Source organism: Perognathus longimembris, chromosome 27 (genome assembly GCF_023159225.1).
Source record: "Perognathus longimembris pacificus isolate PPM17 chromosome 27, ASM2315922v1, whole genome shotgun sequence".
NCBI lineage: Eukaryota > Metazoa > Chordata > Mammalia > Rodentia > Heteromyidae > Perognathus > Perognathus longimembris.
The window spans coordinates 4,477,415-4,502,414 of NC_063187.1; the positions used below are offsets into that span (position 1 = coordinate 4,477,415).

A 25,000-nucleotide genomic window follows, 5' to 3' on the forward strand; every position below is an offset into this window, starting at 1 on the left:
ACACTCGTGTGCACACGGACAAGGCAGACACACGCCAGCAGCCTCCCGGAGCAGCCAGGAAAGGGGGGGGCGGGGGGGGCCCTACTCACTCCAGGAAGTCCTTCACTTTGTCCATCAGGGAGCGCTTCTTGATGAGCTGGGGGTAGAGGTTGGTGAAGTGGTCGTTCATGTGTCTGAAACAAGGGCAGAGGTGTCACGTTCCCCCGTGGTCTGTGTGTGTGTGTGCGTGTGTGTGTGTGTGTGTGTTACTATTATTGTTTGGCCGATCGTGGGACTTGAACTCAGGGCCTGGGTGCTGTCCCTGAGCTTCTTTCCACTCAAGGCTGGCGCTCTACCACCTGAGCCACGGCGCCACTTCCGGTTTTCTGGTGGTTCATTGGAGATGACAGTCTCGTGGGCTTTCCTGCCCGGGCTGGCTTTGAACCGCGATCCTCCGGTCTCAGCCTCCTCCTGAGTTGCCCGGATGATAGACTGGGGGGGGGGCACGGCGCCCCGCTTCACCACTCCGGAAGGCATCTTGGGGTCTTGCGCCCCCCCCCCCGCCCCCGGGCTGGAGTTCTGGAAGTTCTACTTGGGAGCTGACCTGCGTTGCCGCGGCCTCGTGCCGCACGGGGCGTTTCTGGGGGGCCCACTGCTCTGTCCTCGGGGCCGAGGGGGGTGCAGAGCCCGCGTCCTCGCTCCTCCGAGCGCCTGCATGTCACCCCACAGACCCCACGCACGTGTGCAGCCCTGGGTGTGAGTCAGGACGTCTCCCCGACAGGCAGTGTGCACCCCGTCCCCGCCTGCCACACCCGATCCCGGGGGGGGGGAACCGGCGCCCCACTGTGACGCGCCAGTCCCCCCACCGAGCTGTCGGGGCTCCTCTCTGATTTCCTCCGGAGCCACTGAGCCTCCCACGCTCCTTCATGGTCCAGGGAGGAGGGAAGGGGAGGACTGACATGGGGGAGGAGGGAGGAGGAGGAGAGAGGGGAGGACTGGCCTAGGGGAGGAGGGGGGAAGGATTCATGGGGGAGGAGGGAGAGGACTGGCCTGGGGGAAGAGGGGGGAAGGATTCATGGGGGAGGGAGGAGGAGGAGGAGGGAGGGGGAGGACTGGCATGGGGGAGGAGGGAGGGGGAGGGAGGGGAGGATTGGCATGGGGGAGGAGGGAGGGGAGGACTGGTATGGGGGAGGAGGCAGGGGGAGGACCGGCATGGGGGAGGAGGGAGGATGAGGAGGGGAGGGAGAACTGGCATGGGGGAGGAGGGAGGGGGAGGACCGGCATGAGGGAGGAGGGAGGAGGAGAGGGGAGGACTGGCATGGGGGAGGAGGGAGAAGGAGGAGGGATGGGGAGGACTGGCATGGGGAGGAGGGAGGAGAAGGAGAGAGGGGGAGGACAGGCCTGGGAGGAGGAAGGGGGAGGACTGGCCTTGGGGAGGAGGGAGGGGGAGGACTGGCCTTGGGGAGAGGGAGGGGGAGGACTGGCCTGGGGGAGGAGGGAGGGGAGGAGGAGGGGGAGCACTGGCCTGGGGGAGGAGGGAAGAGGAGGAAGGAGGGGGAGGACCGGCATGGGGAGGAGGGAGGAGGGAGGAGGGAGGGCAGGCCGGGCACTCACGGGGCGGTCAGGTAGCCCTCCAGGAAGCCGGCCACGAACATGAGGACCTCGTTGCTCAGGGTCTGCGCCCCGTAGCCCACCCGGATCTCCAGGATGCCCCAGCCTGTGCTGTGCATGGAGTTGTTGTAGAAGCCGTAGGCATCGCCGTTTTTGTCCAGAATGTTCCTCACCACCACCGTCTTCTCCGAGGGCATCCAGTAGGCCGTGCCGTAGTAGAACCCTGCGTGAGGAGGGAGGGGGGAGGGGGGGGGAGCTGAGCCTGCACCCACGAGGGTGGGGGGGACTCCTCTCCTCCACAGCATCCGCCCCACCTGGCCACACAATCTGGAAGATTCCATAAGCACCCAGAATTCAAGATCAACCCCCAAAAGAAAAACCACAACTCAATGTTCCTTCCTCACCAACCCCCATTTTCTGTCTTTTATCTCAACTGGATCCTGCTCCCTCCCTCCCTCCCTCCCTCCCTCCCTCCCTCCCTTCCTCCCTCCCTCCCTCCCCCCTCCCTCCTCTCCACCATTCAGCTCCCCGCATGCTGGGATTACAGGACTGCACCACGGTGCCCTGCCTTCCTTCTTCTCAGTCAGGACTGAAGCTCCCTCTGACTTCAATGAAGTCCCTGAGTTCAAGCCCCAGTACACACACACACACACACACACACACACCACACACACAGAGGAAGATCCAGTGAAAGTAAACAAATACCCTAAACAAACAACCCTCTCATCCTTCTGACATCAGCCAGTCCCGGATTAGATCAGCCACAGCGGGTGGCAACTTCAAAGCTGCTGCTTTGGGGCCTGGTCAGGGAATGAAATAAAAGGGGGGGATCCCCCTTCCTCCCCATCCTCTCCTTTCAACCTGTGCAACTTCACCACCATCTCCTAGCTCCGGGATCCGATTAGCATCTAGTGACAACAAAGCCCCCAGACAATGACGCCATCTTAACAGTGGCATCTTCCCACCTGGCAAACGTCTCCGTTCACAGATGGGACCCCAGTTGTCGGTGGTGAGACCTGAATTGAACTCCTAGGACTTTAGGGGGGGTGCACACGCTTTGATTGACAGTTGGGGTGATTTCCCTTCTCCTCCACCCCACGCAGGACATGGAACTGTCAGATTTGTTCCGGAGGTCCAAGCCTGGTTCTGGAACTTTGCCTTGGGCTCCCCTGGGGCCGGCAGGGGCCACAAACAGGAACCGAGAAGAGGAAGAGGAAGGAAAATGCCCCCCCCCACCCCGGCCTGCTCACTTCTGGTTCCTCTCTGACCCTCAAGCCTTGCTGGACCCCGGAAGGGAGAGAAAGGGGTGTCGCAGCAAGCAGGTTCAATGAGAGGCTGCGCTAAAAATGAAGCAATCGGCCCGATCGTTAATTATTTACTGGTTCTGATCGTAGGTCCCCGAGCTCTGCCTCCGGTTCTGCTCCCTGGTTATTTATTTATTTTTCTTGTTAAAAAGTTGTTATGGTAAAGGTGATGGACAGAGGGGCGACGGTGCCCTAAGTCAGGTCACGAGCGCATTTCTTTTTGGACCCTGCCCCCCTTTCCTCGCTCTCTTCCAGTTTTCCCCTCCTGTCCCCACCCACAAGTTGTCGAGTTCATTTCCCACATCGTGTCCAGTGAGGACCAGGCTGCCTTGGTTTACCCTCTGTCCCCCCATTTCTGTGCCTCCTTCACCTCCCAAAGACACAGAAACCAACACCCAAGACAAAAGGCACAGAAATAAAAAACAGTGACAAAGGAGAAACAACAACAACACCAAAATAACCAAAAAAAAATCCCTATTGTTTCTATTTCTGGGAATTCATTTTGATAATCTTCAACCACTCTGGAAGCAGTATGGAGGGTCCTCAAGAGACTAAACATAGAGCTTCCCTATGACCCAGCAAGCCCACTTGTGGGTTTTTATCCAAATGACCCCAACCAGCCCACACTAAAGCCACCAGCACAACCATGTTCATTGCAGCAGTGCTGACCATAGCCAAGACATGGAATCAACCCAGGTGCCCCTCAGTGGACGAATGATGGAGAAAATGTGGTCCAGATACCCAACAGAATTCTACTCATCCATCAGAAAGAATGATATTGCATCGTTTGTAAGGCAATGGGAAGACTTGGGGGCGGGGGGGATTATATCCAGTAAAGTAAACCAGACTCGATGAAACATAGATTGCATGGTTTCCCTCCTTGGTGGTTGCTGAAGTGTGCCTGTAAATCTACAAGTAAACACACCGGATGGTAAAAGACAAAAAGAACTAGACTGGGGCATGATAAATGATTGGGGCCTCTAGAAACGGACACGGTGAGGCCAAAGGAGGATTTTCTTAGGCGAGATCACAAGGGCACAGAGACTCCATGGGTTAAAGATCTGCTCTGACTTCACAGTCTCTAAGCAAACAGCAATATAAACAAAATCTCACAACAAGAAAAGCCCCAACCCAAAAGACACAAAACAACCACACCAAAAATAACCAAAAGCCAAAAAGCACCTGTGGCTTGGGTACAAATCTCAGAGCCAGAGCTTTCCTTGCTGTGATTTGCACGCCCGTGGTGTTTTCAAACCCCTCATTCTAGAATCTTCCGCCCGTGGTGTTTTCAAGGCCCCTCATTCTAGAATCTTCTAGGTCAGTCTCTAGGGAGACCCTGACATGACATTGTCTTGTGTGAGGACACGCTATTGCTTCCCCTTTGGGTTCCTAACCACGGGAGTGAAATGTCTTGTTTGCAGAAGTATAAGGAAGCGCCATGATTGCGTGTCTCGGGCACGCCTTCAAGCTACACTTTCAAAAGACTGTGAAATTCAATTGGAGCACTGGGAACTCTATTGAGAAAGAGAGAAAGAAAAGCCAAGTGCCGGTGCTCACGCCCATAATCCCAGCGACGCTAAAGGATCATGGTTCAAAGCTAGGTCAGAGGAGTCTGTGTAACCACACACACACACACACACACACACACACTACCCTCTCATCAGGCTGCCTATTGAGCCTGAAATGCTTTTGCATGATGACAACCGGCCAAAAGTTGGATCGGAGGCGTGGTTCCATAGGTAGAGCGCCAAGGGCGAATAAGAAAGTTCACACAATCCCAACAAGAAGTAAAAACACCCCCCCCCCCCCAAAACCAACTCCTCCTCAAGGCCAACACTGCGAACCACCCACACTGGAGACCGGAGGCCCAGGCCCCACGCTGGGAGCTGAGATCGGGAGGGCAGGAGGTAGCAGCTGGATTTGCACGGAGTTCACGGAGGGGGCCTGAGGGGATGGGGTGCGCCCCGGTGAATCAGCTCGCTCACTCAGATCTGCCACACTGGAAAGACCGCAGCTCTCGGCCTGCCTCTGTCTCTGGGAGCCAGATCTGGAACTAGTCTGCCAAGCCGCCCAACCTGATTTCACTCTGCACCTCTTGTAAAAACAAAATGACACCAGGGAAGCTGGGAGCCACCAGCCCCGGGGGGGGGGGGCCTCGATCCCTGAGACCCCATGCAGGCCAGAGAGAAACAGGGAGAAGACCCCCCCCCCTCCCCACCATGGAGACACGAAGTCTCAGCCCGTGAACTGTGTCCACGAGATGGCTGGAATCAACAACGCAACCCAGTGACCTTCAAACACTCAAGGACGTTCGCCAGGCTCCGCCTGCAATCCCAGCGACTGAGGGGGGCTGAGGTCTGCGAGAGCAGGGTTTGAAGCCAGCCCTGGGGGGTAAAATGTCCCAGACTACCAGCTCCGAGGAGCCAGCCAGAAGCAAGGCTGGAGGCCCGGCTCAAGGGGGTAGAGCACCATCAGGAGATCAAAACCTGGTTACACACACACACACACACACACACACACACACACACACGACCGGATAGTTCACAATCCTGTAGTCTTTGACTGATTCAAGCCAACTTCCTTCCTTCCTTCCTTCCTTCCTTCCTTTCCTCCTTCCTTCCTTCCTTCCTTCCTTCCTTCCTTCCTTCCTTCTCCCTTCCCACCCTCCCTCTCTCCCTCCCTCCCTCCCTCCCTTCCCTCCCTCCCTCCCTCCCTCCCTTCCTCTCTCCCTCCCTCCCCTGGGAGGGGAGTGGGTGGGCGGGCAAATGCCTAGCACCCCAGATCTCTACCCCCTCCCTCCCTCCCCCCCCTATTTTCCCTCTGTGCAATGGAGATGGAACCCCAAGCTCACCCGGCCACGAGGCCCCCCCCCCATCAGCCCGGGGAGACTGGACGAGACTGGTCCCCAAACTTCTCAGGTTGGCCCCGTGCGCCCCGGTGTCACCCTGGGGGCCCCCCGGGCTTGGCCCGGCTCACTCTCGGGGTGCCCTGCCCGTCCGGCCCGGCTCCCCTCTCGGGGTGCCCTGCGCCCCAGCTCCGCTCCCTCTCGGGGTGCCCCCGCGCCCCGCGCCCCGCTCGCTCACCTTCGGGGGTGTCCTGCGCCCCGCGCCCCGCGGCCCAGGACAGCAGCAGCAGCGGCAGCAGCAGCGGCAGCCGCCCGGGCGCCCCGAGGCCCCCCGACGCCATCGCTGCGCCTCGCCGCCCGTGTGTGCGGGGCAGGCAGAAAGTGGGGCGCGGGGCTGGCGGCTGGGGCCTGGCCTGTGCCCGGGGTGGCGGGGGTGGGGGGGATGGAGGGGGTGGAGGGGGGGGGGCCCCGACGGGGCGGGGCGGCTCCTTCGCGGGGACCTCCGGGCAACCTGTGGCCGGGCCGGGCTAGGCGGGGCCCGGACCTCAGCCGGGGCGGCGCCGCCGCCGCTGCGCCCTCGGGCGGGGCCCCAGGCTCGGGGGGACCGGGTCGGGTCAACGCGGTGGCCCCTGGCCATTCCCAGGACCCCCCCCCTCCTCCTCCTCCTCCTCCTCTTAACCTAAAGCCAGTCTCGGGGCCCCATGGCCCTCAACCCCCCCCACACTCCGGGGGGTGCCATGGCTATGGCTATTGGGGGGGCGGGTGGATATTGGGGTGGGGGGGCTGGGAGGTTGGGGGAACATTGTGAAGTTGTGGGGCGCCCCCAGGCGCCATTGTGAAGTAGACAGGGAGGGGGACCTCGTCCCCTGCCCCAGGAGCCCCCCCCCCACCACACCTTCCCCGGGTGGTGTTTCCATCTTGTCCCCCGTGGTGGAACTTGAACTCGGGGGGCCCCCCTGAGCTTTTTGTTGGGGTGGTGGTGGTTGTTCGAGGCTGGCGCTTTACCACCTGGGCCACCCCTTGTGGTTTTTTGCTGGCTCGGTGGAGAGAGGACTTGGAACCGGGGTCTCTTAGAGCTCTTAAGATGGGGCCTCCTAGGAGTAGCTGGGGTGACAGGTCTGCCCCCCCAACCAGGCCAGAGTTGTTTAGCCTCCTGTACAGCATGGTTCTGGGTGGGTGGGGTGCTCCCCTGTGTGTGGAGATCCAAGCCCGCCCCCCCCTCACCCCGTGTAGAGTGGGGGTACCCACAGACAAAGCTTTCCCTATGTCACCCCAAGGCGTTGAGTCCTTGGTGACAGCTGGTGACTTCCAGACAAGCGAGAAAGCCACATGCAATGAACCCCTGGGACTCTTAGGACACCCCCAACGGAAAAGAACCCCCGTCATGAGTTCACCCCATTTTAATGGAGATCGGGCATTTCCAAAAGACCACCACGGCAACGATGCGTGCAGAAAGGAAACAGCCAGTAAACCAAAGTGGGGGGGGACCCCTCCCCCCGACGTCGGCCTGGCCACCCACCGGTGGGCCCAGGATTCTGTGGTGAGATTCCCACCCCATCCCTCATTCGGGGGACCCTGGGGTGGGGGTGGCGTCCCCCACGCACACCCTTCTCCCCCCCCCCCAAGGCTTTAGGGCTTAGAAATAGGTGTCGTCGGGGTCCGGGGTGTTGAGGTGCAGGTATTCCAGGCTGCCCGTCTGGTAGCTGGCCGCGGGCCGGGGGTCCGTCGCTGCAGTGCGCTCACGATCATGTTGGAGAACTCGGCCTGCAAGCGCTGCTGGTTCTCTCTGGAGGGGGTGGGCAGGAGAAGGGCAGAGTCACCAGAGGGGGGGGGCTCCCCCAAATCACCAGTTCCCTGCTGAATGTCGGCTCCACGCCAGACACGGCGACGTGGCTCGTCTTTGTGGTGGGGGATGGTGGGGGGGACCCGGGACCTCAGGACGGGACGGGGGGCTTTCTTATGAGGAGGCGGGGGGGGGCCGTGGCCTTCAACACCCCCCCCATCACACGGATAAGCTATGTATGCATTGCTAAGTATAATCATACTATGACCTGTTATATACGATTTATGTAATTATGTCGTTATGTGTAATTATATAGCCACAGCCCATATTAGGTATACTACCCTTTACATATAATCATAATTATGCATAATATATCTAATTTAGAATAATGCACCACCTACTGTAACATAGCTAATATACGACATGGTATAGATAACTATAGATAGATATGTTATAGACATACAATACTGATAACATAGGATATACTTGATATAAACATACGATAGGACACATCATATATAACAATGTGTATTCTAGATGCTATATAATTACATAACATCGCAATATGTCATATGTTATAGCTAGATAGTTATGGATAGGTATATTATATACTACAGTCTCGTTATATAGGTATATTGGGCTATAGCATATACTAGAGTAGAGCTATATAGTGGCGTAGAGGCATAATGATATAGACGAGCTATAGGTATATAGTTTATAATATGCAGTATATATTATATATGTACTATATTATTATATATATACTATCCAGTTAGATATATATTATACATAGATATATATTATCTATATATATCTATAGATATATATTATCTATATATACCTATATATATTATATATTATCTATATTATATATTATCTATATATAATATATAGATATATTAGATATATATTAGATATATTATATATATATATCTAACTGGACCGTTGGAAGCAGTCCTGATGGTGGACAGAAGCAAACGTGAGCGTGAGCTCAGTGGAAGGTTCCAGATGGTTCTCCTCCACCTCTTTCCCAGGGGAAGTTGTCCTGGCTACCACATCCCCAGCCCCGAGTCCCGTCCCCCGCCCCCCTCAGCCCTACACGCCAGTCACGGTCCCTGGGGACGGGGCTGGCTCCCACTCACACAGTGGGAGGGGGTGGCAGGTGGTAGTCTTGGTCCTTCATTCCCGTCAGCCAGTAGGTGGTCTCCGTCCCTCGTCCCTAGGGAGAGATGGGGTGGGGGGGTGTCTCCTGGGGTTTGACACCCCAAGACCCCGGCTCGGCAGTCCCCCCATTCCCCAATCTATCTCCACACAAATATTGATTGCCAAATGTCTTCCAAAGAAAGAAGTAAACGGATCTTTCACTCGCCGGATTGGCTTTTGCCTAACGAGAGTATTCCCTTCTGCTCCCCCCCCCCCCGCACCCCTAAAAGAGTGCTCAAAACGCCTCCAACTTGAAAAGGAATCTAGCAGGCTGCCAGGCTACCCATCAGCACCTTTGGCTGCGGTTGCTCGTTTCCTTTCACCTCCTTCCCAAGGAAGTTTGGTTCCAAACTTTTGCCATTGTGCTACCACCTTAGGTGTGTAAGGGATAAACACGGAATGTGTGTACATTCGAATTCCTCAGGTGTTGTTCATTTGTTTAGTTCGTCAGGGGCTAGAAAACCAACAGAGACTTGCCGGAAACTATCTTCCCTATAGCTTGTATTTGAAGAAGAGAAAGGACATGTAAAATGACCATATATATATAATATACATTGTATATAAATATATAGCTATATATATGTATGTACACATATAAAATCATTTATACATACATGCACACATATAAATGCTTTTCTAGCTGTGTTTAGCAGACAATCTGCAAACCACTTTTCTACCAGAGGAAATGCTTTTTTGGGGGTGTGGGGGGTGGGGTAGCGGGGGCCAGTCCTGGGTCTTGAACTCAGGGCCTGAGCACTGTCGCTGAGCTTCTTTTTGCTCAAGGCTAGCACTCTACCACTTGAGCCACAGCGCCACTTCCGGCTTTTTCTGTGTCTGTCGTGCTGAGGAATCGAACCCAGGGCTTTATGTATCTGTGGCGAGCATGCTACTGCTAAGCGACCTTCCCAACCCGAGGAATTGCTTTTGTATAGAAAACGTTTTAGTGTTTCTTTTTTTTCACTGTGGGTCCTGGTCATTAGAATATATATTTATGGAAGATAGATAGATAGATAGATAGATAGATAGATAGATAGATAGATAGATAGATATTGTGGGGCAGGGAAGGTCTCCTGGCTTGGAAGAACTCCTTGGGGTGGGCTGATGCCTTTGGCATCTAGAAGGCTCTCTCCTTGGTAAGCTGGATCGAAGTAGAGCAGAACTCTGTTCAGCCAAGGAGCACCCCTCCCCCCCAGGAGCTGGGGGGGACCCCTTATACCTTTAAGTACGTCTCCCCTCTCTCTTCGTACAGGAACTGGAACTGGGTTCTCCTCAAGATGGCTACGGTGGAGCTGCTCATATGAATCCTCAGGGCTGGACAGAGAGAAGGGACGATGAGAACGGTTCAGGCTCCAGCCACGGACCCTGGTCTCCAGCAACCCACGACCCGCGAGCCCCCCACACCCCCCCCCCCACTTCTTACGCAGGCCCGTGGACTCCATCCTAGAGGCTGTGTTGACGGTGTCTCCAAATAAACAGTAGCGGGGGCATCTTGATTCCCACCACTCCAGCCGCACAGGGGCCTGGCATGGAGGAAGAGAGGGTGGACGTGGAGGCTGGGGAGGGACGGGATTTGCTAGGCTCAGAGGCGCCTTGCTCCGCGATCAGGGCCTGGAGCAATGGCTGTGTGTGTGTGTGTGTGGGGGTACTGGGCTTTGAACTCAGGGCTCTGAGCTTCTGTCCCTTGAGCCACACCTCCAAGCTAACAGGGAACGAGGAAGAATCCAGCCCTAGGGAGGCTGAGGTAGGTATCTAACACCTAGCTGGTACCTAAAAAAAAAAATGGATACTTAATTTGGAAATAGACATTTTGTAGCAAACACCTGAATCTCAGCTACATACATCCGAAGAGGTTCAGCCCAATCACAGGCTGCTAGTGGATTCAACCACTCAGAGGTTCAGCCAATCACAAGCTGCTGGTGGACCAAAGCACCCAGAGGTTCAGCCAATCACAGGCTGCTAATTGAACAAACTACACCCAGAGGTTCAGCCAATCACAGGCTGCTAATCAAGCAAACCCAAGCCCAGAGGTTCAGCCAATCAGTGAAGAGTAACCAACTAGGCACTTTCTCAACCTCCTCTTCTTTCCTCTTTTTCTTCTTTAAAAAAAAAAATGTGTTTTTATTATCTCCACTGTTGCTATTCAACAAAGCAGTTCTTGCTGGCTTGCTCTCTTCCCTCCCCTCCCCTCCCCTCCCCTCTCCTCCCTTCCCCTCCCCTCCCCTCCCCTCCCCGTGCCAGTCCTGGGCTCGAACTCAGGGCCTGGGTGCTGTCCCTGAGCTCTTCTGCTCAAGGCTGGCGCTCTACCCGCTTTGAGCCACAGCGCCACTTCTGGTGTCCTGGTGGTTCATTGAAGATCGTCTCTCACGGGGACTTTCCTGCCCAGGGCTGGCTTCGAACCCTGATCTTTAGACCTCAGCCTCCTCCTCAGGAGGCTGGGATGACAGGTAGAAGCCACCGACCCCTGGCTCGCGGTGTGCTTTCCTGATGGCGCCGGGTCTGGACTGCTAGGATGCTGCACCGCCTACCCGAGTGGACACCGATGCGAATCCAGACGGGCAGGCCCGGGAGGTGCTCCAGCTCGAAGGTCCCCCATGAAGCTGAGGATATCCAGCGCCATCTTGGCGATGTCCACGGCGTGCCGGTTGCCATTTCTCTGGGGCAGGCCACTCGCTACCACGTACGCGTCACCGATGGTTTCTACCTGGGAGAAACACGCGCTGGTCAGCAGCTTGGATGACTTCCTGCAGGATTTCCCCTCCAGCGTGGCTCCCGTGGCAAAGAGAAACAAAAGAAAACCCAAGGAAGAAGTGTGGAGAAACGAGTTGAAGCCAAGTCTCTTGCATCCTTTTTTTCTTTTCTGGAGTGAATTCAAGACCCATTTTTGTCTTGGCCAATTGCTTCAAGGCTTTCGTAACAGTCTGATTAAGCGCACGATAAAATCGCTATAAAGCTTGTGGGCCTCTAAAAGTACGACTTAATTACGTTCAATTGCGCAGGTGTGACAGCTGGGTAAATGGTTAAATAAGCGGAGTGGGTGTCCTCGGAGGGAGGGAATGAACGACGAGGGTCGGGCGAGTCCTGCTTTTTTTTTTTTTTTTCTTTGCCAGTCCTGGGGCTTGAACTCAGGGCCTGAGCACTGTCCCTGGCTTCCTTTTGCTCAAGGCTAGCACTCTGCCACTTGAGCCACAGCGCCGCTTCTGGCCGTTTTCTGTATATGTGGTGCTGGGGAATCGAACCTAGGGCCTCGTGTATCCGAGGTAGGCACTCTTGCCGCTAGGCTATATCCCCAGCCCCCAGTCCTGCTGCTTTTGAAATCTGTGCCTCAACACGGCCCAGCGTTGGGCGGCGACTTGGAGCCGCGTCAGTGCTTCCGGACATGCAGTCTGAAAAGGCCGTTGGTTCTCAGCCGGGCACGGGCGGCTCCCGCCTGTCATTCCAGCCATTCGGGAAGCTGAGATCTGAGGGGCTTGGGTCGAGGTCCACTGGGGCAGGGAAGTCCTCAAGATTTCTTATGTACGGTGAACCACCCCAAAGCCAGAAGTGGAGCTGTGGCTCAAGTGGTAGAGCGCCATGGGACCTTGAGTGAAAAATCTTACCGGGCCCTGAGTTCAAGTCCTAGGACTGGAACTAACACACACACACACACACACACATATGTATACACACACATACATATACACACACATGTTCATTCCTGTTGGAATTTGTGTCTTAAAGCTAAGCGGCCATCGGGACATCTGATCTATCTGACTCTTCTACTTTTCTTTCCTTTTCACGTGGGCTCAGTCTTTCCCCCAATTAAAGACGACACTCAATAGCCAGGCACGGGTGGCTCACGCCCGTCATCCCAGCGACTCAGGAGGCTGAGATCTGAGGATTCGGGTTCAAAGCCAGCCTGGGCTGGGAAAGTCGAGGAGACTCTCATCTCCCGGAGCGTCCGGGCCCTGAGTTCAAGACCCAGGATGGGCAAGAAAAACCAACCGTGGTGGTGGGGCTCTGGGGCCCCCGTGGGCCCGGCCTGGGCGGGTCGGGGCGGGCAGTGGGGCCTGGGTGGATTGGGGGGGGCGCCCGTGGGGTGCGGGGGGGCGGCAGGCCCCGAGCCGGGCACCTTGTAGACGTCGTGGCGGTCCACGATGTGGTCGAAGCTGCGGTACATGTGGTTGAGCATGTCCACCACCTCCATGGGCGTGCTGTACTTGCAGATGGTGGTGAAGCCCACGATGTCGCTGAAGTACACCGTCACCTCCTCGTACAGCTCGGGCTCCACCACGCCCTTCTCCTTCAGAGACTGCACCACCAGCCTGAGGGACGGGGGGGTGGGGGGGCGGGGGAGCCAGGGTTCGGCCTCCGTGGGGGCCCTGATGGGCTGGGCCGCTGCCCAGTGTCGACTCCCCCGCCCCTCTCCTTCTGCCCTGGCGGTGGTACCAGCTTGAATTTCCACTTGGAGACCCGAGAGAGCTGGGTGCCCCCCTCCCCCCCTCCCCCCCCTCCCCCCCCCTCCACCGTGGTGGCTCCCGCCTGTCCTCCCAGCAACTCAGGAGGCTGAGATCTGAGGATCGAGGGTTCAAAGCCAGCCCGGGGCAGGAAAAGTCTAGGAGATTCTGATCTCCCAGGAAACCGGAAGTGGCGCTGTGGCTCAAGTGGTAGAGCGCCAGCCTCGAACTGAAGAGCTCAGGGACCAGCGCCCCCCCCGGGGGGTCCTGAGTTCGAGTCCCAGGACTGACAAAAATGAAAATTTTTGCAAAAAAAAACAATATGGGGGCTGGGGATATGGCCTAGTGGCAAGAGTGCTTGCCTCCTACACATGAGGCCCTGGGTTCGATTCCCTAGCACCACATATATGGAAAACGGCCAGAAGGGGCGCTGTGGCTCAGGTGGCAGAGTGCTGGCCTTGAGCAAAAGGAAGCCAGGGACAGTGCTCAGGCCCTGAGTCCAAGGCCCAGGACTGGCAAAAAAAAACCAAAAAAAAACAATATGCTAGAGGAACTCCCCGCCCCGCCCCCCCCATCGCGGTGGGGAGGGCGGGGGGCAGAGAGGAGAGGGCTGAGGCATGGAGGGCGGGGTCGGGGAGGCTGGGCCTCCGTCACCTGGGGAGCAGCATGAAGTTGAGCTGGTCGGCGCGGTCCCTCTCCGCCTTGTACAGCTGCGTCCTCTCCTCCACCAGGTGCTCCAGGTCCGCGAGTACAGCTGCAGGCGCCGGATGAGCGTGTCCATGTACGACTCGTTCTTCTGGTCGTGAAACAGCCTGGCGGGGTGTGTGTGTGTGTGTGTGTGTGTGATGGAAATAGGAAATAGGAAGAAAGAAAACGAGTGAACAGCTGGGAATCAAGAAGAGAGGAGACGGAAGCTCTGGGGGAGCGCTTGGTGACACGTCGTCTCAGCTTTTATGAAACAACAACAACAGCAATGATGGTGTTGGGCGCCGGTGGCTCCCGCCTGTCATCCCAGCGACTCGAGTGGTGGAGATCTGAGGAGCGAGGTTCAAAGCCAGCCCCGGGCAGGAGAACCTATGAGACTCTCTTCTTTCGTGCCACTCCTGGGGTTTGAACTCAGGGCCTGAGCTTTTTGATCAAGGCCGGCGCTCGACCACTTGAGCCACAGCCCCACTTCCGGCTTCTCTTAGTGGTTCATTAGAGAGAAGAGTCTCCCAGATTTCCCCACCCAGGCTGGCTTTGAACTGCCATCCTTTAGAACTCAGCGTCCTGAGTAGCTGGGATGACAGGGCCTGGACTCCACTCTCATTCTTAGATGCCACAGAACAAAGACTCTCGGGGAGGTGGGAAGCAACACGAAACCCCACGGGTGGAAGGACAAGTTGACGTCTCGGCCATACCCAAATATCTTGGCGAGCGTGCTCTCGATTTTCTTGAAGTCTGGTCTCCTTTCCGGTCCTCTTCCCAGCAGCTTTTTATCAGCAGATACACCTGCAAGGAAATAAAGGGGGAGCTCACGCCTTTGTCATGCCAGACACTCAGGAGGCTGAGATCGGAGGATCGCGGTTCAAACCCAGCCCGGGCAGGAAAGTCGGTGAGACTCCTCCGCCTGTCTCCAATCAACCACCAGAAAACGGGAAGTGGAGCTGTGGCTCAAAGAGGGTAGAGAACCAGCCGTGAGCAGCAGGAGCTCGGGGCCAGAGGTCAAAAACAAAACCACAGGAACCCCCCAACCGTGAGATTGGTGCATCGTAGAAATGTTCATTTCATAGTGTGTGGCAGATAAGGGGCGGATTGCATTCTCATTCTCTCTCTCTCTCTCTCTCTCTCTCTCTCTCTCTCTCTCTCTCTCTGGGAGGAGGTCTTGTCAGAGGAGATTCTGTGAAAAATCTCCAGCCAGGACAGTTTTGTTGGGTAACCTGGGAGGGGCCCCCAAAATGCAGTCGCCCCCACCCCGATCCAGGAGGAAGGAGGAGGAAGACAGGAAGGGAGAGAGGGGAGTAGGACCAAGAGGCAGAGCTTGAACCACGAGGCCGCAGGCCAAGGGGTGTTACCAACCCCCAGAAGGTTCTGGAAGAGGCAAGGTCATCATCCCCCCAACATCCTGGTTGTGGTCTCAGACCCTGCACCCCGCCTCCCCCCACCCCCCAGAAATGAAGCGTTTGGGTGGCGGTGGTGGTGATAGGTGGACAGAACTCTGACCTCCAGCTCATTTTCCTCGGCTGTTTCCAGAAACAGGTCCGGGCGGAAGGGTCTCACTCCATCGTAATTCTCCACGCGGAAAATCTTCTCTGATTGGCGAGAAGAACGACAGGTTTAAACACTAACACCCCCGCCCCCCCGCCCGCTCTGCCCCGGCCGCCCTAACCCGGCCTGGTGGGCAGGAGTTGTGGCAGAAAAGGAAGGGTTGATCTGGGAGGGGCCCCCCCAGAAACCGGAGGCGAAGGAAGGTGAACGAGGCCCAGAACCACTGCACAGCCGCCGGGTCACTGCCAGGGCCCACGCCCCACGCCAGAGGCTGAGATCTGACCATAGGGGTTTGGAGCCAGGCCCAGGGTGTCCAGTGTCCCGGCCTTCTGGAACATTCCGGCGGGCACTGTTTCGATCCCTGTGTGCAGTGCGTGTATGGTCGAGGAGGCTGGGGTGTGTGGCTCACAGACGCGGCTCTGGGCTCCCCGGGCCCCCCCCCCCCGGTTCACCCTGACCCCCCCCCCCCCAGGGCACCGCCTTGCCTTTCTGGTCCGGCAGCTGAGGGTGTGGAAGGTCTCCTTGCGCAGCACGATCTCCTGCCCCACCACCCCGAAGCTGTATGCGTCCCCCTTCTGCGACAACGCCCGCCCCCACGCAGGTGCTCGGGTGCCGTCCACAGATCTGCATGGGGCCCGAGAGGGGGCAGTGGCCTGTGGATCTGCATTCCTCACTCCCTCCTCCCTCCTCCTCCTCCCTCCTTCCTCCCTTTCTCTCTCCCTTCTTCCGCCCTTCCTCCCTCCCCTCCTTCCTTCCTTCCTTCCTTCCTTCCTCCCTTCCTTCCTTCCCTTCCTTCCTTCCCTCCCTTCCTTCCTTCCCTTCCTTCCTTCCTTCCTCCCTCCCTCCTTTCTCCCTTCCTCTTCCCTTCCTTCCCTTCCTCCCTCCCTTCCTCCTCTATCCCTCCTCCCTCCTTCCCTTCCTTTTTCTTTCCTCCCTCCTTCCCTTTCTCCCTTCCTCCCTCCCTCCTTCCTTCTTTCCTCCCTCCCTCCCTCCTCCCTCCCTCTTCCCTCCCTCCATTCCTTCCTCCTTCCTCCCTCCCTCCCTCCCTCCTCCCTCCCTCTCCCTCCCTCCCTCCTCCCCTTCATCCTTCTTTCCTCCCTCCCTCCTCTCTCCCTCCCTCCCTCCTTCCTCCTTCTCTGTCTTGTTCTCTTTTGCTGCACTGGGGCTTTGAACCCGGGCGCTGGCCACGCCGGGCCGTTCCTCTTCCCCCGGGCATCACCATCCCGTCAGTGGGGAACGGACCACCCCGTGACCCCGGTGGTCTCCCCGACGACCGCTGCCCGCTCCCTGGTGACGGCAGCCGGCGCCGACCTTTCCTGGGCGGCAGGATGGAGTTGCAGCCGAAGTCCGTGATCTTCACCACCATGCGGCTGTCCACCACGCAGTTGGTGGACTTGAGGCGGCCGTGGACCTCGATCTTGCTGGCATGCAGGTAGGACATCCCCTGTGTGGGCGTGGGGGGCGGGGAGGGGGAGGCGTGAGCCGTGTGGAGGGGCGTACGGTGTGCCACCACGTCCACCGGCGGGGGGAGGGCGCTGTCTGGCTGGGATCTGAGGATCGCGGTTCAAAGCCAGCCCGGGCAGGAAAGTCCATGGGACTCTCATCTCCAATGCAACTACTCAGCAAAAAGCCTGGCGCGGTGCTACGGTGGAAGCGGTAGAGCGCCAGCCAGCCTTGAGCACAAAGAGGCTCAGGGGCGGCGCGTAGGCCCCGAGTTCGAGCCCCAGGACTGCCAAAATGAATGAATGAATGAACTCAAAACGTGAGGACCTGGTTTCTTCCCTGACTTTCATGGGATTTGGGCTCCTGACAAGTGGATTGAAACGCCGAGGCTGGAGCTCGGGGCCCCTCGAGCCACGCCAGTGCCCCCCCCTCCCCCGTGTTTAACCCCACGCGTGTTTCGCATCTGCAGCGCCCTCACCTTGGCAATGTCGTACAGGACGGAGATCTTGAACTCCCAGTCCATGAAGGTGCCGTCGGGGTAGGAGATGGTGTCGTTCAACACCTCCTGAGTGCGAGGAGCAGAGGGATGGTGGGGTCGTGGGGGGGGGGTCACCCCGGACACACGGCCCGGTGGCGGGGATGGGTGAGGGGGGGGAGGAGCTCCCCCTCCTGAACGCACACACGGCCCGGGGCCCCCCCCCCAGAGCCCTGCATCGCCACCGGGGTGCGCACGGAGTCCCCGTCCAGAGCCGGGGTCGGGAGGCCAGTCACGTGGAAGACATTGCTTCCCCTCCCGAAGAGCCGGTCCCCCCTGCCATCCGCCCAGTCAGGGAGGGGCGCCCCAGGTTTCCGGAGTGGCAGGTGGTTTGGTTCAAGGAGCAAAGGCTGGGTACTGATGGGTGGTGTGGGGGCGCGGGTGGGGGGTCCAAGCTTTAATAATATATATATAATATACACTATGTTATGTATCATGTTATCAATTTATACATTATTATATATTAATGTGATAGTATATATTATATATAATACACGATCATAGTATATGCGATAGGCGTCACATTGTGTAAACTATTTGTAGTTCTATTCTGTAAATTCTGTCTATATCACGTATTACTGATCCTATAGTAATCATATCTATATCATACTCAATTCTATGTGAATTAATTATACTCAATAGACATGCTATATATATATGTGTATACCCATATTATCCATTAATTATCATGTATTATATGCTTATTAGCATACATTAGTCATACATAATTATTAGCACCTATGGTAGTCTATATTGTATATAGGATATATACACTTTGCTATAAGACAACCTATAATGTATTTTATATATTATTCTATAGCATAGAGTGTATGGTTATATAGGACATGTAATGGTGTGTTATATAATGATATCACACGCTGTATAGGGTGCCCGTGTGTTGGCGGCGTGCGTGGCCCCGTCCCCGTGGGTTCACCCCGCGCCCGGCCCGCCTCACCCGCAGCGAGCCCCGTTCACAGCACTCGATCACCGCGAAGACCCTGGCGTCCAGCCTGGTGGTGCCGTAGAACTTGGTGAGGTTGTAGTAGTCGGACTGCAGCAGCTGTGGGGGGGGGGTGGGAATGGGAGGGAGGAGGGAGGGAGGGAGGGGTTTGGACTTGGCAGCCGGGGTGGAGGCTCCGTCCCTGTGCATTTCAGTAAGGAGTCTTGGTTGCTCTTGGGTGTGTCAGTCCCGGGGCTCGAACTCAGGGCCTGAGCACTTCTTTCTGCTCAAGGCTAGCACTCTACCCCTTGAGCCACAGCGCCACCTCTGGCCGTTTTCTGTATATGTGGTGCTAGGGAATCGAACCCAGGGCTTCATGTATACGAGGCGAGCTCTCTACCACTAGGCCACGTCCCCAGCCCCTCGCCTCACCTTGTTGAGCTCGATCTTCTGCTTCTCCGTGAAGTCTCCGTCGCTGTGCTTCAGGTCCTTGAGGATGACCCTCTGTGGGCCCGGAGGGGGGGGGGGTTGAGGGGGGGACAACCTGGGGTCACAGCCGGCCGGGGGCGCGGGGCAGGGCTCCCAGAGAGGAGGGGACCATGCAAAGCGCCCCGGGGACGCTCACCGCAGCCACGAGGCTGCCATCTTCCTTCCCCATGGCCGATGGGTCCATTGCTCCCCATCGCCCCAAGACTGAAGTGGAGCCCCCCAGGGGCTCCCGGCAAGACCAGCGGGGGAGACCAGGACCCCCGCCCTACCCCCCATCTCCCCCTCCCCCTCCCCCTCCCTCACTGGGTGCCAAGGCCAAGGTCAAGGTGGAGGTCAGGGCCACCTTTTTGTCGTATTTCCACTGGGGCAGTCTCTGCATGGCGTCCCTCCTCTTGTCCTCGTCGATCTGCACAAGGAAAGTCTCCTGGGTGTCGGCCTGCACCCCAGTGGCTGGGGGCCTCCCGGTGTGGAGGGGGTGCCCACCCTGTACCCAGAAACCCAGCCAGGGGCTCTCCCCTTCCTCCCTCCCTCCCCCTACACCTTCTTCCCAGGTGTCTAATATTCCACCCCTCGCTCTGTGCCCCCCACCCCAATCCCCGACCCCTGGGCCACCTCTGCCCCCCCTTTCTCTGCTCCCCCAGCCCCTGGCCCCTTCTGGCCTCGAGTGGATGGACATACAGAGGGACAGATGGACGGACAGATGGACGGCCCTACAGGAGGGGGCCTGGACTGTGAACTCACCTCTGAAGTTTCACCGGTGAAACCACTCCTCCGTCTCCCTTGGCCTCTCTGTCTCCCTGTCTCTCTGTCTCTCTGTTTCTGCCTCTCTCTGTGTGTCTGTATCTCTATCCCTCCTTCCTGTCTATCTTTGAACCTCCATCTCTCTGTCTGTCTGTCTGTCTGTTTCTATCTCCATTGCTCTGTCTCTCTGAGTCTCTCTGTCTGCATCTCTGAATCTGTTTCTCTTTGTCTTTGTCTCTCTCCTCTCTATCTCTGTTTCTATCTCTTTGTATTGCTGTCTCTCTGTGTCTCCCTGAGTCTCTGTCTGTCTGTCTGTCTCCTCTCTCTCTGACTATTGCTGTCTCTCTGTGTCTGTCTGTCTGTATTGCTGTCACTGTCTCTCTGTGTGTATTGCTATCTCTCTGTCTCTGTGTCTCCCTGAGTCTCTGTCTGTCTGTCTCCTCTCTCTCTGAGTATTGCTGTCTCTCTGTGTCTGTCTGTCTGTATTGCTGTCACTCTGTCTCTCTCTGTGTAATGCTATCTCTCTGTCTCTGTGTCTCCCTGAGTCTCTCTCTCTCCTCTCTCTCTGTATTGCTGTTTCTGTCTTTCTGTGTCTCTGTCTGTCTGTCTCTCTCCTCTCTCTCTGTATTGTTGTTTCTGTCTCTCTCTCTGTGTGTATTGCCGTCTCTCTGTGTCTCCCTGAGTCTCTGTCTGTCTGTCTCTCCTCTCTCTCTGTGTATTGCTGTTTCTCTGTCTCTCTGTGTCTGTGTGTCTGCATTGCTGTCACTCTGTCTCTGTGTATTGCTGTCTCTGTGTCTCTGTCTGTATTGCTATCTCTGTGTCTCTCTGAGTCTCTGTGTCTCCTTCTGACTATCTGTCTCTCTCTCCTCTCTCTGTGTACCTGTCTCTCTCTCTCCTCTCTCTCTGTGTATTGCTGTCTCTCTGTCTCTGTGTCTCCTTGGGTCTCTGTGTCTCTGTCTGTCTGTCTCTCTCCTCTCTGTGTATTGCTGTCTGTCTGTATTGCTGTCTCTCTGTCTGTCCCTGAGTCTCTGTCTCCCTCTCTCTGTGTGTATTGCTGTCTCTCTGTCTTTCTGTGTGTCTGTCTCTCTCTCTCTCCTCCCTCCGTGTATTGCTGTCTCTGTCTGTCTGTATTGCTGTCTCTCTGTCTGTCTGTATTGCTGTCTCTCTGTCTGTCCCTGAGTCTCTGTGTGTGTGTTGCTGTCTCTCTGTCTTTCTGTGTGTCTGTCTCTCTCTATCTCTCTCTCCTCCCTCCGTGTATTGCTGTCTCTGTCTGTCTGTATTGCTGTCTCTCTGTCTGTCTGTATTGCTGTCTCTCTGTCTGTCCCTGAGTCTCTGTGTGTGTTGCTGTCTCTCTGTCTTTCTGTGTGTCTGTCTCTCTCTATCTCTCTCTCCTCCCTCCGTGTATTGCTGTCTCTGTCTGTCTGTATTGCTGTCTCTCTGTCTGTCTGTCTGTATTGCTGTCTCTCTGTCTGTCCCTGAGTCTGTGTGTGTGTGTGTATTGCTGTCTCTGTCTTTCTGTGTGTCTGTCTCTCTCTATCTCTCTCCTCTCTCTGTGTATTGCTGTCTCTGTCTGTCTGTATTGCTGTCTCTCTGTCTGTCTGTCTGTATTGCTGTCTCTCTGTCTGTCTGTCTGTATTGCTGTCTCTCTGTCTGTCCCTGAGTCTCTGTCTCTGTGTGTGTGTGTGTGTATTGCTGTCTCTCTGTCTTTCTGTGTGTCTGTCTCTCTCTATCTCTCTCCTCTCTCCGTGTATTGCTGTTTCTCTGTCTCTCTGAAGATCAGCCCGTCCAGTGTGGGTGGGTCGGTCAGCCTCTGCCCTCCCCTGTCCCCCCCCGTCCCCCCCCACACCCCCCCCCGGTCCGGCCTCACCTTGAGGCTCACGGGGCCGGCCTCGTTGGTCTCCAGGGGCAGGATGCAGTCGGAGGGGATGTGCGACCATTTCTTCTGGCGAAGCTCGTTGTCCCTCTGGTATTTCCTGCCCGGGGAGGAACAGCTCAGCGCGGCCGAACGCGGGGAGGGGGGGGGCTCTGTGCACCCCGACATCCTCAGCAGCGGAGAGCTCGGCCCCCCGGTCCCCCTGGGGGGGGTGGGAGGGGGTGGGGGGGGCCGCACCTGAGCACCAGCAGCGCGATGAGCAGTAGCAGCACCACAGTCCCCGTGAGGGTGAACACGGCGATCAGCAGCACCTGGGGGCCTGCGGGGGGGGGGAGGGGGAGGGGAGGGGGGACAGCGTGAGTGAGCGGCCATGCGCCCACTCTCACGCCAGCTCCGCTTCCCAGAGGGGAGAGAGGAGGCGCCAGGATTCAAGACCTGCGTGGCGGGACTGGTCCTCCTCCCCCCCACCCCCCTGTACCCCAAGATCTCTGGGCGAACGATGAAGTTTTGTTAGCTAGGAGAGGACGGGGTGGGGGTGGAGGCCTGCCCCATGACATCATCACAGGGCCGTGATGTCATGATGACATCACAACTGTCCAGGCAGCCTGATACACCACTTTCTTTCTGGCAGGTCTTTCTGGGGCTTGAACTCAGGGCCTGGGCGCCGTCCCTGAGTTCTTCAGCTCAAGGCTGGCGCTCTACCCCTTGGGCCACAGCCCCACTTCTGGTTTCCTGGTGGTTTCACCGGAGATCAGAGTCTCACGGACTTTTCTGTCCGGGCTGGCTTTGAACCCTGATCCTCAGATCTCAGCCTCCCGAGTAGCTGGGATGACAGGCGGGAGCTAGCAGCATCCGGCTAGGTAGGAACGCATTTTCAAGGTAGATTTCGCTAGCTTACATGGGGGCTATTTTTAGGGTTTTACCATAATACAACCCCACTATAATAAACGTGATGTCCTATAACCATAATACAGTGCCATAGCCATCCTACAATAGGTGCAGGGAAGCAGAATGGACGTTTCTAAACCGCAGCTGCGTGACAAACACGGAACAGCGTCTCCTGGTGTGTGCGTCCATCCCCTCACACCAGGAGAACAATTTGTGGGGGGGCCAGCGGATCCCCGAGATCTCACCCAGGCCCGGGACATCATTGGGGAGCCGGTGGTTCTTCCAGATGAACGAGGGGCTGGTGTCCTTGGCCTGCGTGCGGTTCAGGTGCGTGTCGTAGGTGAGGAGGAGCTTGTACTGCGCGGGGGGGGGCGGGGGGGGGAGAGAAGAGACACCGTAGAGCTTCACGCCGCGGTCCTGGGGCTCGAACTCGGGGCCTGGAGGGCGCTGTCTGTCCCTGAGCTTCTTTTGCCCAAGGCTGGCGCTCTACCCCACTTCGAGCTCCACTTGTGGTTTCTCTAGGGGGTTCACGGGAGAGGAGAGTCTCCCAGACTTCCCTGCCCCGGGGTGGGGGGGGGGCTGGCTTTGAACCGGGGAGTCCTGGGATCTCCCGAGTAGCCGGGAGGACAGCGTGAGCCGCCAGTGTCTGGTGGATGGGAAATGGTGCTGGATGATCATGAACGGCGCCCGGGCGGCACTGCCCCCTGGTGGCGCGCGGCTGTAACAACAGGCGACGGCGCCCTCCCCAGTCTCAGCCAGGTTTCTCTAAGTCTGCGCCCCTGGGCACCCCTGGGCACCCCCTGGCCGTCCACCCCCCCCCCCGGGGCGGGGGGGGGCCCAACGCCTCCCACGTAGCCACGCCTACCTTCCGGGTGTCTACCGAGGTGTACAGGAGGGCCATGGTGTTGTCAATGTCACCCCAGTCGTCCAAGGTCACGGGGCCCGCGTGGCCTAGGGCAGAGCAGAGCCTGAGAGGCTGCGGGGGAGGGAGGAAGGGACCAGGAGGCTGCGGGCTGAGGATCCCAGTTCAAAGCCAGCCCGGCTGGGATCTTCTCTAAGACGCCCACCTCCATCGAGCGAGCAAAAAGCTCGGAGGGGCGCCGTGGCTCAAGTGGTAGAGCGCCAGTGTGGAGTGCCACGAGCTCAGGGGGACGGCATCGGGGCCCCGAGTTCAAGTCCCGGCTCCGGTGCGCGCACGCACACACACACACTCACGTAGACGTGTCAGACGTCCGTCACACACACGCAGAGACGCGGAGGGCCGAGGCCTGCGCCGCGCCGCTCACCTTGGAAGGTCAGGTTCCGGAAGGCGTGTGAGAATCCCGACGTGGTGATGGCTTCTCCACTTTCCAGAAAGATCTGCAGCATGTGCCCGAACAGCAGGGTGCCGTCCAGGTAGGCGAACGCGAAGTCCTGTTTCCCCTGGAAGGTGAGAAACACCAAGCTCACTCCCCCCAACACACACACACACGCACATACACACGCATACACATACACACATACATATACACACATACACATACACACATACACACATACATACACATATACACGCACACACATACATATACACACATACACACATACACACGCATACACACATACACACGCATACACACGCACACACATACATGCATACACATACACACAAACACACATACACATACAGACATACACACAAACACACATACACACAAACATACACATATACACATATACACAAACACATACACATACACACATACACACAAACACATACACATACACACATACACACATACACACATACATACACACACATACATACACATACACACATACACACATGCACACACATACACATATACACACATACATACACACGCACACATACACACATACACACATACACACATACACATACACACGCATACACACATACACACACATACACACATATACATACACATACACACATACACACAAACACACATACATACACACATACACACATACACACATACATACACACATACACACGTACACACACACACACACACACAGCAGACGAGGCCCGGAGCCCTCCGGGAAGAACGAGGACGCTAAGAGGCCTCGCGCAGCCGGGGCGGCCGGGGCTAAAGGCCTCCCCAGGAAGCTCCGCCACGGGTCTGGGGTCCTTGCTGTGCCGCCTCCGGAAAGGCAGGGAAATGGCCGACTCCAGAGAAAGGCCTCGGCTCTGCTAGGCACATGGCCACCGCCCAGAAGTTTCCACAACTCATATAGATGCGTGTGCGTAACACACAACTCATATGTATATGTGTGTATATGTATAGATAAAATATATACACATAAAATATCCAAACGCATGTAAATATAAAAAAGCAAATGTACAATATATGATACTTATACATACTATCGGTAATATATAATATTATATGTTCATATTATATTATATAATACTTACATATTTATATTGTTGTATTATTATTCTACGATATTATACTGTATATTATCATATATAATTACACACAATGAATAATATATCACCGCATATAGTAATGATTGCATATTACACACAATAAATAGTATGTTAGCATATGTAATAATTATTGCATATTATACAGAATAAATAGTATATTATCATATGTAATAATTATTGTATATTGTACACAATAAATATCTTGTCATATATAATAATTATTGCATA

The 25,000-nt window shown here is 56.4% G+C and overlaps 2 protein-coding genes across 2 annotated transcripts in view; both read right to left on the minus strand.

The window, feature by feature from the left end:
* Plbd1 (phospholipase B domain containing 1) overlaps positions 1-15,399 on the minus strand; it is a 27,090-nt gene extending 11,691 nt beyond the window's left edge. Inside the window, exons 1-5 of the mRNA XM_048335253.1 lie at positions 15,395-15,399; positions 11,030-11,032; positions 5,978-6,133; positions 1,594-1,813; positions 90-173 (exon numbers count right to left, since the gene is read on the minus strand). Of these exons, the coding sequence (XP_048191210.1) occupies positions 90-173; positions 1,594-1,813; positions 5,978-6,080 (407 nt within the window). The 5' untranslated portion in view covers positions 6,081-6,133; positions 11,030-11,032; positions 15,395-15,399. The remainder of the gene's footprint in view (positions 1-89; positions 174-1,593; positions 1,814-5,977; positions 6,134-11,029; positions 11,033-15,394) is intronic.
* The window catches only part of Gucy2c (guanylate cyclase 2C), a 23,862-nt gene continuing 6,237 nt past the window's right edge, over positions 7,376-25,000 (minus strand). Inside the window, 26 exon segments of the mRNA XM_048335049.1 lie at positions 7,376-7,461; positions 7,464-7,525; positions 8,665-8,741; positions 9,942-10,036; positions 10,146-10,209; positions 10,211-10,245; positions 11,251-11,314; positions 11,316-11,426; positions 12,834-13,026; positions 13,813-13,900; positions 13,903-13,970; positions 14,559-14,616; positions 14,619-14,649; positions 15,361-15,458; positions 15,899-15,992; positions 15,995-16,029; positions 16,717-16,849; positions 17,327-17,413; positions 18,339-18,443; positions 18,756-18,827; positions 19,156-19,218; positions 21,421-21,526; positions 21,664-21,745; positions 22,560-22,671; positions 23,180-23,265; positions 23,601-23,736. Coding sequence (XP_048191006.1) covers positions 7,376-7,461; positions 7,464-7,525; positions 8,665-8,741; positions 9,942-10,036; positions 10,146-10,209; positions 10,211-10,245; positions 11,251-11,314; positions 11,316-11,426; positions 12,834-13,026; positions 13,813-13,900; positions 13,903-13,970; positions 14,559-14,616; positions 14,619-14,649; positions 15,361-15,458; positions 15,899-15,992; positions 15,995-16,029; positions 16,717-16,849; positions 17,327-17,413; positions 18,339-18,443; positions 18,756-18,827; positions 19,156-19,218; positions 21,421-21,526; positions 21,664-21,745; positions 22,560-22,671; positions 23,180-23,265; positions 23,601-23,736 — 2,241 coding nt within the window.